This window comes from Haliotis rufescens, unplaced genomic scaffold, assembly GCF_023055435.1.
Source record: "Haliotis rufescens isolate VD_foot unplaced genomic scaffold, xgHalRufe1.0.p SCAF_22, whole genome shotgun sequence".
Classification (NCBI taxonomy): domain Eukaryota; kingdom Metazoa; phylum Mollusca; class Gastropoda; order Lepetellida; family Haliotidae; genus Haliotis; species Haliotis rufescens.
Window position 1 is genome coordinate 1,077,739 of NW_025963913.1, and position 13,486 is coordinate 1,091,224.

The 13,486-nt window shown below is 42.5% G+C and overlaps 1 protein-coding gene across 2 annotated transcripts in view; it reads right to left on the reverse strand.

The window, feature by feature from the left end:
* Positions 1-3,318: 3,318 nt before the first annotated feature.
* LOC124116600 (inter-alpha-trypsin inhibitor heavy chain H3-like) overlaps positions 3,319-13,486 on the reverse strand; it is a 35,788-nt gene continuing 25,620 nt past the window's right edge. For both annotated transcript variants that reach the window (XM_048401403.1, XM_048401404.1), the window contains exons 4-12: positions 13,063-13,313; positions 12,438-12,601; positions 11,577-11,865; positions 10,027-10,727; positions 9,181-9,280; positions 8,403-8,435; positions 7,230-7,343; positions 6,088-6,429; positions 3,319-4,516 (exon numbers count right to left, since the gene is read on the reverse strand). In XM_048401403.1, the coding sequence (XP_048257360.1) occupies positions 4,281-4,516; positions 6,088-6,429; positions 7,230-7,343; positions 8,403-8,435; positions 9,181-9,280; positions 10,027-10,727; positions 11,577-11,865; positions 12,438-12,601; positions 13,063-13,313 (2,230 nt within the window). In that variant the 3' untranslated portion in view covers positions 3,319-4,280. The remainder of the gene's footprint in view (positions 4,517-6,087; positions 6,430-7,229; positions 7,344-8,402; positions 8,436-9,180; positions 9,281-10,026; positions 10,728-11,576; positions 11,866-12,437; positions 12,602-13,062; positions 13,314-13,486) is intronic.

A 13,486-nucleotide genomic window follows, 5' to 3' on the forward strand; every position in this document is an offset into this window, starting at 1 on the left:
GGCATCAATCCGGACTAGCACGCACGCACGCACGCACGCACGCACGCACGTAGCTAAATGAGTGCAATAATCTTCGACGTTAAACCCCATTTCATCTCACCTCACCTATTGGTTCTTGCTATCCCCACTACAGCATTGTGACGGGCGAAGATTCCGGGTTAGACTAGGTCTCCAGCAATGCTTGCCGTAAAAGGCCACTATGCTTGTCGTAAAAGGCGACTAACGGGATCGGGTGGTCAGGCTAGCTGACATGGTTGATACATGTCATCGATCCCAATTGCGTGGATCGATGCTCATGATGTCAATCACTGGATTGTCTGGTCCAGACTCGATTATTATACAGACCGCCGTCATATAGCTGGAATATTGCTGAGTGCGGCGTTAAACAACAAACAAACAAACAAACACTACAGCATTGTTAACCAGGCCTCTGGCCAGTGAGCAGAGCAAATGCAAAATGATTGTTGGCTGATCGCACTAGAATGTCCAGCCAGGAGGACACATGCAGTAGGAAGCCTGAAGCATGTTGCCACTACACCACTCAGCCCCCCAACAATGCTGCACGAGTGAGTGAGTGAACGAGTAAGTTTGGTTTAATACCGCTTTTAGCAATATTCCAGCAATATCACGGCAGGGACACCAGAAATGTGTGTGTGTGTGTGTGTGTGTGTGTGTGTGTGTGTGTGAACCCCGAACTCTACTGTATGACATGCACACAGGACATGACCCACCCAGCCAACACTCCTGCATGACATACATAGTGTCTCGCCCCCCAATATTACATGACATGCTTGTCGTAAGAGGCGACTAACGGGATCGGGTGGTCAGACTCGCTGACTCGGTTGATGCATGTCGTCGTATCCAATTGCGTACATGGATGTCAATCAATGGATTGTTTGGTCCAGATTTGATATTTTACAGACCGCTGTCATATAGCTGGAATATTGCTGAGTGCGTCGTTAAATAACAAAAAAAAAAACAAATGATAGAGTGAGTGAGTGACTGAATTACGTTTTACTCCGCTTTGAACAAAATTCAAGTTATATCACGGCATGTCAGTATAATGTGGAATGAAAGCCCGAAGTGATGCAGGTCTCAGACGTTTACAACTCTGGTGAAACCCACGAACATGTGCACGGTGCTGACAAACCTAGAAACATAATCGGAGTGAACCGGATTTCTTCTGGCGAGACCAATGCAGGCAACGCTGTAACGTGAATACCGGCGCCTTTGACGACTGGACCCCCCCCCCCCCCCCAGACAGACGCACACACTATCCACTGACGCTTCACAGCTTTTAATCATGAAGAGTTGATGCTATGGGGATATCACATTCACTCGTGTAACTATTGTTACAAAAACCGGTGTCTCTCGATCTCGCTTGAAAAATAAACACAATACGCCACTCGTTTTGTAAAAGGAGGCTGACACACATTCGTATTGTCATCACTGGATTTATCATTTGATCCAAAATTAACAAATCTCTCTCTCACTACTCATTATCCATATGTTCCCCTTTTGTCTCTGACGCAACAAGAAAGCACTTGTAATTGACTCGAGTAAGGGGTTAACCCCACTATGATGTGGGATATCATTTGTTTTGTTTGTTTGTTGTTTAACGCCGCACTCAGCAATATTCCAGTTATATGACGGCGGTCTGTTAATAATCTTTCTGGACCAGACAATCCAGTGATTAATATCATGAGCATCGATCCACGCAATTGGAGTCGATGAAATGCATCAACTAAGTCATCGAGGCTGACCAACTGATCCCGTTAGTCGCCTCTTACGACAAGCATGGGTTGCTGACGACCTATTCTACCCCGGATCTTCACGGGTCATTTGTGAGTGCGGATGATGCAGATAGAATTAACATATCTGAATGTGAATGTTTTCTGTTGTTTGAAGCCCTGCATAGCTTTGTATGTTGGGTCCCTGTTAACAGTGGATATCCATGTAGGATGTTCTGACGTCTGGGTTGCCAGTACATGGTTTGTGCAGTAGGAAGTCACCTACCCCCCGTCTGAGAATATAGTGACATGCACTTCATGTCATGTATTTCAGAGGATTACAGTCTTAATAGAACCCGCTATACTTCTTAACTGCCAGGCAACAGAAAGAATACGTTATCAGAATGATACCAGGATGAAAACAGTCGCCGCAAAACTGCGCACTGAAGGACCAAAACACATCTATACGGTGGCCCATAAGGGACATGGAGTCTGTTTTTTCAATATTTTGATAAGTCACTTACTGTTATCGTAACCTTTTGCAAATTAACACGATTTGTCATACAAATATGTGATAAATCATGTATAAAGAAGATATTGAATCGCTGAAAACTGAAGCGAAAATGTTAAAAACTAAAATGAAAATGTCAAAAACAAAAACGAAAATGTCAAAAACGAAAATGAAAATGCAGAAAACCACCGCTTTTGTAACTTGTTTGATAGGCATTACTTAGAAGTTGGTGGATGACAAGATAGACACAATTTTATGGATAACAACTTCTTTAATACTGTAAAAAGCGACGTCAAGCAAGACAACGGTATAAGGATCTATACCGAAACGTCGCTTTTTACAGTATTAAAGAAGTTGTTATCCATAAAATTGTGTCTATCTTGTCACCGCTTTTGTTTTTGACATTTTCATTTTAGTTTTTGACATTTTCGTTTTTGTTTTTGGCCATTTTCAAATTAGTTTTTCACATTTTCGTTTCACTTTTCAGCGATTCAATATCTTCTTTACACATGATCTATCACATATTTGTATTTCAAATCGTGGTAATTTGCAAAAGGTAACGATAAAAGTAAGTGAAATATCAAAATATGGAAAAACAGACTCCATGTCCCTTATGGGCCACCGTAATTTTCGCTTATGTTTTTGACCTTTTCGTTTTTGTTTTTGACATTTTCATTTTAGTTTTTGACATTTTCGCTTCACATTTCAGCGATTCAATAGCTACTTGAAAGTACTGTTACATTTTCCATGTTTTCGGTTGTTTTTATACATGAATTATCACATATTTGTATGACAAATTGCGTTAATTTGCAAAAGGTTATACGATGAAAGTAAGTGAAATATGAAAAAAAATATTGAAAAACAGACTCCATGTCCCTTATGGGCCACCGTACATCTATGACGACCGTATGAAATACATCACCATCGAATAACCATTTCTTGTTTGTTTCATTCTAGCCACGTGCACCACCATGGGTGAATACCTTCTTTTGCCAGACAGTTTAGAATATTATGACACATCAATATTTGATGAGCGATAGCCGAAGAACTTGATTTATTTATCAAAACAAGTCAGTATTATTTTACATATGTTTATATAATGTTACATTCAATACCTTGCCAGTAACAACATCTACATAACATCTTTGATAGGCATTTAGAAGTTGGAAGAACATGAATACACGACACATTTTCATGGATAGCAACTTCTTTTATTCTTTGTACGACGTTTCAGAGCTACTTTGTGTTCCTTCATCAACAAGGGCCAAGACGTAGCTCTGAAACGTCGTACAAAGAAAAAAAGAAATTGCTATCCATAAAAAAGTTTCATTTAGTCAACATCTACATAAGTAATCCTTCAAATAGACTTCTGTTCGAATGCACAGGATGACAAGGAAATAAAACGGTCAGAGCAAAGTATTAAAGCACAAAATATTGTTCTTTTTCAACTTTGTGCTCACATTCTTCTTGTACAAGTATACACTATACACATTCAGCATGTATCTGAGCCTTATATCTCGCTGCACGGAAGGGGCATACACGATGCGTACTCTAGAGTAATGACAACTGCAGTAGTACACGAACAATGATTACAATACGGATGTCAATTATAATCAGTACTGGTGCTCTGTGCTGACGTCGTCCTGTAGTGATAAACACCTACATATTGGTGTCCTTGCGCATGGTCACTATTTACAGTGGTAACAATGGTGTAATAACCGGAGGGCCATATAATGTGAATATTCATTGGGCCCTAGAGTGAAGTATGATTACAATATTACATGAATCACAGATACGTGGACCAAACCGTGACGTGTCACGTCACCGTGACGTGTCACGTCATCATGGCTAAATATCATCGGCATGCAGTTGGTTGAAACCGACGCCCCTGAATGACCCCTAGCTAATTGCTCTGAAGTCAAATGTATAAATATGGCATAGCGTAGGACTTACTATGAATACATACCTGCTGAATCATATCTCTACCATCACTATTCTCCGTGAATATGTTTTACACACAAGTCTTGTCTTGTTGAGCGTCATTTGGATTTGATATTTTTTACTAAGAAATGTTTTTGTGACAGTGCAAAGGCACCCTTCCCAGGATGCACCTCCCAACACCGAGACATTGTCTCGAAGATTGGATCTCGTCTCATTTGCAATTCTGCGAGACCCCGGACCACACGTTTGTGTGTATGGAGTTCCAGCTGCGACACAATCTTGTCCCCAACTCTCCTCGGGCGCTTCATGATCAGTCTCTTGTGAACGAACTGGCCTGCAAGTACACATAGCTAGTTGGTGACGGGTACACATAGCTAGTTGGTGACGGGTACACATTGCTAGTTGGTGACGGGGTACACATAGCTAGTTGTGACGGGTACACATAGCTAGTTGGTGACGGGTACACATTGCTAGTTGGTGACGGGGTATACATAGCTACTTGGTGACGGGTACACATAGGTAGTTGGTGACGGGGTATACATAGCTAGTTGGTGACGGGTACATATAGTTAGGTGGTGACGGGGAACACATATGTAGTTGGTGACGGGTACACATAGCTAGTTGGTGACGGGTACATATTGCTAGTTGGTGACGGGTACACATAGCTAGTTGGTGACGGGGTACATATAGCTAGTTGGTGACGGGGTACACATAGCTAGTTGTTGACGGGTACACATAGCTAGTTGGTGACGGGTACACATACATTGTAGCTAGTTGGTGACGGGTACACATAGCTAGTTGGTGACGGGTACACATAGCTAGTTGCTGACGGATACATAAAGCCAGTTGATGACGGGTACACATAGCTAGTTGGTGATGGGTACACATAGCTAGTTGGTGACGGATACACATAGCTAGTTGATGACGGGTACACATAGCTAGTTGGTGACGGGTACACATAGCTAGTTGGTGACGGGTACACATAGCTAGTTGGTGACGGGTACACATTGCTAGTTGGTGACGGGTACACATAGCTAGTTGGTGATGGGTCACACACAGCTAGTTGGTGACGGGTACACATAGCTAGTTGGTGACGGGTACACAGTGCTAGTTGTTGACGGGTACACATAGCTAGTTGGTGATGGGTACACAGTGCTAGTTGGTCACGGGGTACGCATGGCTAGTTTGTCATGGGTCACACATAGCTAGTTTGTCACTGGGCACACATAGCTAGCTGCTTACAATGTACACATAGCTAGTTTGTAATGGGTCACACATAGCTAGTTTGTCATGGGTCACACATAGCTACTTTGTCATGGGGTGTACCTCGCTACATGAATAAGGTGGTCATGGGCTGTACATAGCTAAATTATTGAGATGGTCACAGTGTACATGTAGGTAGATTATTAAGGTGGTCACAGGGTACACATCTGTACATTCTTCAGGTGGTCACGGGGTACACATCTGTACATTCTTCAGGTGGTCACGGGGTACACATAAGAACACTATTTATGCGGCCATGGTGTACAGATGGGAACATTGGTTAGATGGTCACAGTGCACACATCGCTACATTATCAATGTGGTCACGGGGTAGTCATAGCTACACTATTTAGGTGGTCACGGGGAACATATGTCTACCCTGTTATGGTGGCCACTGGGTAAAAATAGCTACATTTATAAGATGGTCACGGGGTAGATATTGCAACATTATTGAGCTGTTTAAAGGGTACGCATTGCTAATTTATTAAGATGGTGACGGGATACAGATACGGGATACGTTATTTATATGGTCACGGGGTAGACATAGCTTTATGACAAAGTTAATGAAGTATTCTGACAACATTAATTAATACTCTATCACACCTACCCATCTTATAATATATGACTCATGAATGTCACGTACCAAGCAGCCCTGTGGTGTTTCTGGAAAGTTTCCCTTCTTTATCAAGCTCAATGTTGAGAAACTCCTCCCCAGCCCCAGAGTTGCTGGGGACATGCTTGAAGATGACGACACTGAAGCCTCCCTCAAGCCCGACCTTCACCGACCTCACGTTGTGCTGGCTGATGATGACAGCTTTGGGCATCTTGTGGAGAATGTCATCAGCCCACGTATGCCTCCACCTGTTCACCCTGATGTCATCTCGCGTCGCCGTCAGCGTCAGGCCGTCAAGAATGATGCCGACCTTGACAATGTATGTCCTTCCCGTGCTGTGGCCTCTGTTCACCTGGATGTTGATAGTCAAACCTGGAGAAAAGTCGTTAGAGTGAAGACAATATGGAACTGTTTCAGTGATACTACGACAATAGAACACGTTGTGGGAGGAAAGCTCAAAGTTAAGAAGGGCACGGTGTTATCCTCACAGACCATTGCCATAATCTGAGCACTATCTGGATTCTCCCATAGCCAGTTAAGCGTTACCTAAGCTTATTTACTTGGTCATCCATAATCAAGACTACTTTGGGATTCGAACTCACGACCAGAGGATCAACACAGAGAATGGCCAACCGTTCCCCATGATGGTATAGGCATACTATCAATAAAAATATGATTACTGTATTGTTTTATTCTTGCATGAAAGAGTGAGTGAGTGAGTGAGTGAGTGAGTGAGTGAGTATGGTTTTACGCTGCTTTTAGCAATATTCCAGCAATATCAAGGCGGGGGACACCAGAAATGGGCTTCACACATTGTACCCATTTGGGGAATCGAACCCGGGTCTTCGGCGTGACGAGCGAACGCTTTAACCACTAGGCTACCCGACCACCCTTACATGAAAGAAGTCCACATACGTACTTACACAAAACCCGATTAATCATCACATGGCTTATCTGCTATTATCACATAGCTTATCTGCTATTAGCACCGAGATTATCTGCTAACATTATATACAGGTATATTTTCTGCTATCGCAATATAGATTATCTGCTTACTCAAGCGTTATTCTCAAACATTTGCATCAATATTAATATGTCCCAAAATAATTACAAAAATATTATTATAATGAATATGATAAGCTCATTATAAACACGAGGCCACAATGAAGTACCGAGCAGCGGATCCTTGATGATCTGGAACACATCGTGCGGCTTGCCAGTGACGTCGAAACACAACTGATCATCTAGCCATGCCGTCTTCAGCATGAAGTGCGGGTCCCTCCCACCTGAAGAAAAACACAGAGTGAGTGAGTGAGTGAGTGAGTGAGTGAGTGAGTGAGTGAGTGAGTGAGTGAGTGAGAGAGTGAGTGAGTGAGTGAGTGAGTGAGTGAGTGAGTGAGTGAGTGAGTGAGTGAGTGAGCGAGCGAGCATGGTTTTTCGCCGCACTTAGCACTATTCCAATCACAGCAGGGGACACCATAAATGGGCTTCACACATTGTTCCCATGTGGGGAATCGAACCTAGGTCTTCGGCGTGAAGGGAGAACGCTCTAACCACTAGACCGATCCGGGGTAAAATATGTTTTCGACAACCCATGCTTGCCGTAAAAGGCGACTATGCTTGTCGTAAAAGGCGACTAACGGGATCGGGTGGTCAGGCTCGCTGACTCGGTTGATGCATGTCATCGTATCTCTTTTGCGTGGAACAATGCTCATGTTTTCAATCTCTGGATTGTCTGGTCCAGACTGGATTATTTACAGACCGCCGTCATATAGCTGGAATATTGCTGAGTGCGGCGTTAAACAACAAACAAACAAAACAAATGATATCCCACATCATAGTGGGGTTAACCCCTTCCACGAGTCCATTACAAGTGGTTCTTGTTGCGTCAGAGACAAAAGGGGAACATATGGATAATGAGTAGTGAGAGAGAGACTTGTTCATTTTGGATCAAATGATAATTAAAATGATAAAGGTGCAGCGTTAAACAACAAACCAAACTTTAACCACTAGGCTACCCCACCGCTCCGGAAGCACATGGTATCACGGAGATGGGGAGTTGTGGCCATTCCTATCAATATTCTACCAAAACATTTTAACGCAAAATTACTAAAAGATATAATGTGAGATAATTATAACGACAACACTAATCGCAACACAAATGTTAACCAACAGTTCAGTCATACGAGCACACTTAGAAGAGATTTCACACATTGTGCCAGAGCGGGGAATGTAACTCGGGTCTCATGGTTAACGGTCCAACTACCTATCGCATATAAATACTTACACATGTTGAAGTTACAGGCGATTAGGGATAAAATTATTACACGTGTATGCACGCCTACCTCTGCTACTCCAACCACCCCGGCCGCCCGCATCTGCAACATTTAAACATGAACGCCTACTTTTCGCTTTAGTAACATCAGTGAGTGAGTGAGTGAGTGAGTGAGTGAGTGAGTTTGATTTAACACCGCTTTTAACAATATTCCAGTTACATCACGGCGTGTACGTCAGCTTAATGTGGGGGAAAAGCCCGAAGTGATGCAGGTCTCAGACGTTTACCACTTCGGTGAAACCAACGAGCTCGGGTATGGTGCTGACAAACCTAGAAACATAATCGAGGCGAACCGGGATTCGACCCCACAATCATAAGTTTCTGGCGTGCCCAAGGGACGCAACTCTGCACAGCGAATCGCGGCGCGTTAGACGACTGGGCCACCCGTGCCCCCTTTTATGACAAAAAACACTAGAAAGAGATAAACGTTAAATCATTTTTGCATTTGCAGTCCCATCTATTCAATGATATTAATGCATCATACTGCAAAGTGATTTAAAGCAGTAAAAAACCTTAATGTTATCAAAAGACAATATTAGTCTCTGCTTTAAGAAATATTGGTTTACCCAAATATTTTGATTATGATTTCCAAATTTCTTTGATCGCTTTAGTTGATCGTAGAGTTTATTTTGCATGCATTTCAAGGAATGATGCTTCATTTAAATTATAGTATTTACGAAACAGTATGTGTTTAAAGCAGCGACGGTACCATCAAATAACCAGAACTAGGACATCTGTATACTTTTTTAGCTATTTATAAAAAAGTGTGTCATGAGTTCTAGTCTGACCCTCAGCTGCATCGCTTTCCTCCTGCAGGGGGCGCTCCTCAAGTACGTCACCATCGAACTGTATCACAACCATCGACGTCAGTGGGGTGACGAGATTATACTGCAAAAACACAGCAATAGCACGCATATATACCACCGTGTCGTGTACCCAATAAACAAAACAAGATTGTTGTATTGCCTATACTTTTATTCTTAATACTATTCACCCGTGGCGATTCCGGAGCAGAATACATTGGTCCTCACTACCCCATGTTCGTTATAGTCCCTCTGGGGATTCCTGGTTAGAACTGGTGTTAGAGGCGACCAAATGGATCGGGTGGTCAGACTCGGTGAGAGAGAGAGAGAGAGAGAGGGAGAGAGAGAGGGAGGGGGAGAGAGAGAGAGCGAGGGGAGGGAGAGAGAGAGAGAGAGAGAGAGAGAGAGAGAGAGAGAGAGAGAGAGAGAGAGAGAGATACCCGGGTACCACGATCACGTGGTTGAAATTCGACGTGTTCCTGATTGGATTCAGTGTGGCCGTATCTCCGATCATTGCATTCGGTATTAATAACGGGTTCATCTGTTTCCGATAATGTCCAAACCGACGTAATATAACTGCAATCACTTGATATGCATTCAAGTATATGTTCTCCAGTAGCATGTACACCCCAAACTCAACTGGCAACACCCGAAAAAGGATACATAATAACGACAAAAAGCCACAATCTGCAAAAAGCATTTCAGTCCATTATACTTTACCGCCTTAATCATAGGCTTGTGTTAACGACTTACTATTAAAAGAAAACGTCAGTGAACTATTAACGGCTCAAACACGGCACGTTTCCTATAATCTTTACAAAAAAAAGTTACCTTAAGGGACATTTCCACTGCCTTTTTCTTCAGAATTTCTTTTTGGCTTTGATCCATTGCACCTTCGTACTGTCTGATAAGATCCTTTATGGTCAGATACGCCCATATCTTTTCCGTTACCTCCTCGAAAGGTGTCATTTCAATTTCCCTGGCAGTTTCATCAGCTGGAATAAGTTCTTCTACACCGGCTTTGAGTTTTAAGTCGACAATTTCACCGTCATTGTTACCGCTGACAACAAGGGAGAGAACACCTACATCATCTTTGGCCAGTTGCCCAGCAACCACAACCTCAGAACCATTGAACAGATTTTTGAAGGACGATTTGGTCACCGTTGTCTCATTTGCTGCATCTTCTAAATATGTAAATTCTACTCCGCTTAGAATGGGAGTCGCGATTTCTTTGTAGAAATCAGTAATCTGAAGAGCAGCGTCCGATTCCTCGTAGATTCTTCTCCCCACGCCATTGTTCTGAATGGCGACTGTTTTCACGAACGACCAATCAGCGTCGTCCCCGAAGGCAAGGCTATAAATCGGAATCTCGTAGATGTTACGAGATCTAACGCTCGACAAGATAGCTTCATTACCAGTAACTCCCGTAGAAGCTTGTCCATCGGTCAAGAAAATTAAAAGTGACCTGTTTTCGCTTGCGTGCTGATTCATGAACTCTAAACCGTTGACCAGCGCTTCATAGATGTTTGTAGCTGAGGACAAGAGAGAAACAATGCTTTAGCGAAACAAATACGATATCCAATGCTTACATAGAATTATATGAATCACATTAATAAAGCTTTAATAAGTGTTGCCAGCCAGAATCTTTGATCGTGAATATCAAAATTCGAAAACGCCCTACATCGAATTGGTTTGTCCTCCCAATTCGACCTGACATGCCATGACAACCAAGACTACTGCTCACGTCTTTATAAAATGGGATACGTGGAAAGTGATTTGTGCAGTTACTGTTCTAAAGAGAACGAGTCTGTGTTTCACGTATTTTGGGAATGCGCCTGTGTTCGCCCTCTTTGGAACGATTTGAAAGTCTGGCTAAATACAAATATATCTGAGGAAATAGTTTTCCTGGGTTACACCCAAAGACACAATTCTCCTCTAAAAATAATGATAAATATATTAAAATATTACATATTTAATAAAAGAATACAACATAAAAAGCCAGATTTCAAAGACATCCAACGGAAGCTTTCCGACTATTACAACTGAACTAAATATGCAGCAACTTTGAATTCGAATGTTAACATGTTTAATAAGTTTTGGTCAAGCTGTCATTTACTATTTTAGAAAATGTAGAGACAAGTCTAATATGTATGCGCCACTTATGTAAAATGCAACAAAGACAATAAATTATAAAAAAAAGAACTACTGCTTATAGTGGCATTTCTTGTATTTTGAACGGTTTTGTGATCAAACCACAGGTTTATTTGGCTCTGTACACAGGTATAAACGACGCCATGCTTGCTGCAACATTATTGACAACTGTGTGAAAGCACATTCACACACGCCTTGGAAGTAATCTGCATATTGGAGCATGATCCTACCTCCATTAGAGTAAAGGTTAGTCACATAGTCAACAGCTGTTTTGACATTCTCATCGGACACAGAAAGCAGCTGGTTGTCCTGCCAGAAGTCCGCCTGGGTGTTGAACTCGAGGATGTTGAAGCGGTCGCCGACTCGAAGATCCTGCAGGATGCCTGTCATGGCGAGCTTAAGCTGTTGCATCTTCCGAATGGCCATGGACGAGCTTGTATCCAGAATGAAAAGAATGTCCTTCGACACAGCATTGTCAATCTTGGGTGCAAAGAAATGGACAAAATAACCGTTGACAACCTGAAACGAAATGATTGAACGTTTAACCACAGTCGTTATTACACCTTAATGAATACTTTCTAGACTTCAACCCAGGTAACATGATATTTCTTGCAGATTAATTATATTTGTATGTATTTATGTAGGTATGTATTTATACATATATATATATATATGTGTGTGTGTGTGTGTGTGTGTGTGTGTGTGCGTGTGCGTGCGTGCGTGCGTGCCAGCGTGCATGCGTGTGTGTGTGTGTGTGTGTGTGTGTGTGTGTGTGTGTGTGTGTGTGTGTGTGTGTGTGTGTGTGTGTGTGTTATAGTTTTAGAACACTATGTCACATACCGGGAGCTAGTTATTCAATACCTGAAGTATGAAATAACATATTTTCGATGTGTGTAATAAGCAGGACCAAGAAAGAAAGCCATTATTTGAAAATGTAAGTTTTTGTTTGTATGTTCTCTGGTACTTTCATGACGATGTCCTGCAGTGGTAATGCTGGATTATCAGATTAAGCGCCGCAATACTACACATACTACACATACTACACATACTACACATACTACACATACTACACATACTACAGTTATACATACAAGAACATCCCCTGCATCCTTGCCCCTACTGACGTCATACTCTACAACAAGGGATGCCGGGAGGTCTCCTGCGCTGGCGTTCTGTTGAGTTGCAATGGACGGCTGGTAGCGAATGTAGGCTGTGTTCCTAGTCGGCATGGTCACCATAGACTCGGCGTCGATCTCTTTGAATTGGGAAAAGTTTATGCCTTCAATTTCTAACGTTGAATTTGATACTTTTTTCATCGATGAATTGTTTTATGACATTGTGTTAGTTGACGTTAATGCTGATCCCAAAGTGTCTACGTATACACACTGGGTCTAAGACAATGGTTTTCGTGTTGCCCACTATTCATGACCTCCTCAGATACATCGGTGGCACAAGAACGCACACGCCGACACATAAAGTGAGTGAGTGAGTGAGTTTAATATCACGGCGGGGGACACCAGAAATGGGCTTCACACATTGTACCCATGTCGGGAATCGAACCCGGGTCGAACTCACACGCCTACACAAACACACACATATATATATATATATATATAATATATATACATTAAAAGTGCAGTTGTGCTATAAAGTTTAATCGATTTGCAGGCTTGCGTATGTGTGACTGTATATATAAGGTCTAACTGAAGAACTGACCAGTTATATCGACGTCGGTCACAAAGTTGCTGTTTTTGATAGGTAGAACCTTGAGGTAAGTGAGGTCACGTGACTCCTGGATTGTCACATCCACCCTAAGGTCGGGTACGGGGTGGCCAGGGTCGATGTACGTCACCTGCTTGTATGTTCCCAGTCGGCGTTGAAGTACCTCTTGATAAGTCAGGTGGAACGTCGCTACGGACATTGGTGCAATGTCAACGCCAATTGTGAAGCGGTTTGTATCCCGTGGTCTGCAACATTAGTGGTGGATGATACAACATGAGATACAGTCGGCAAGTACTGTCACTGTCGGGCCCTATTGCACATAGTGATCTTAGCGCTACGACTATTGTAAGCCAATTTAAATGAATGGGAGTTACGACCATCTTAGCGCTAAGATCGCTTTGTGCAAGTGCGCCCTGGT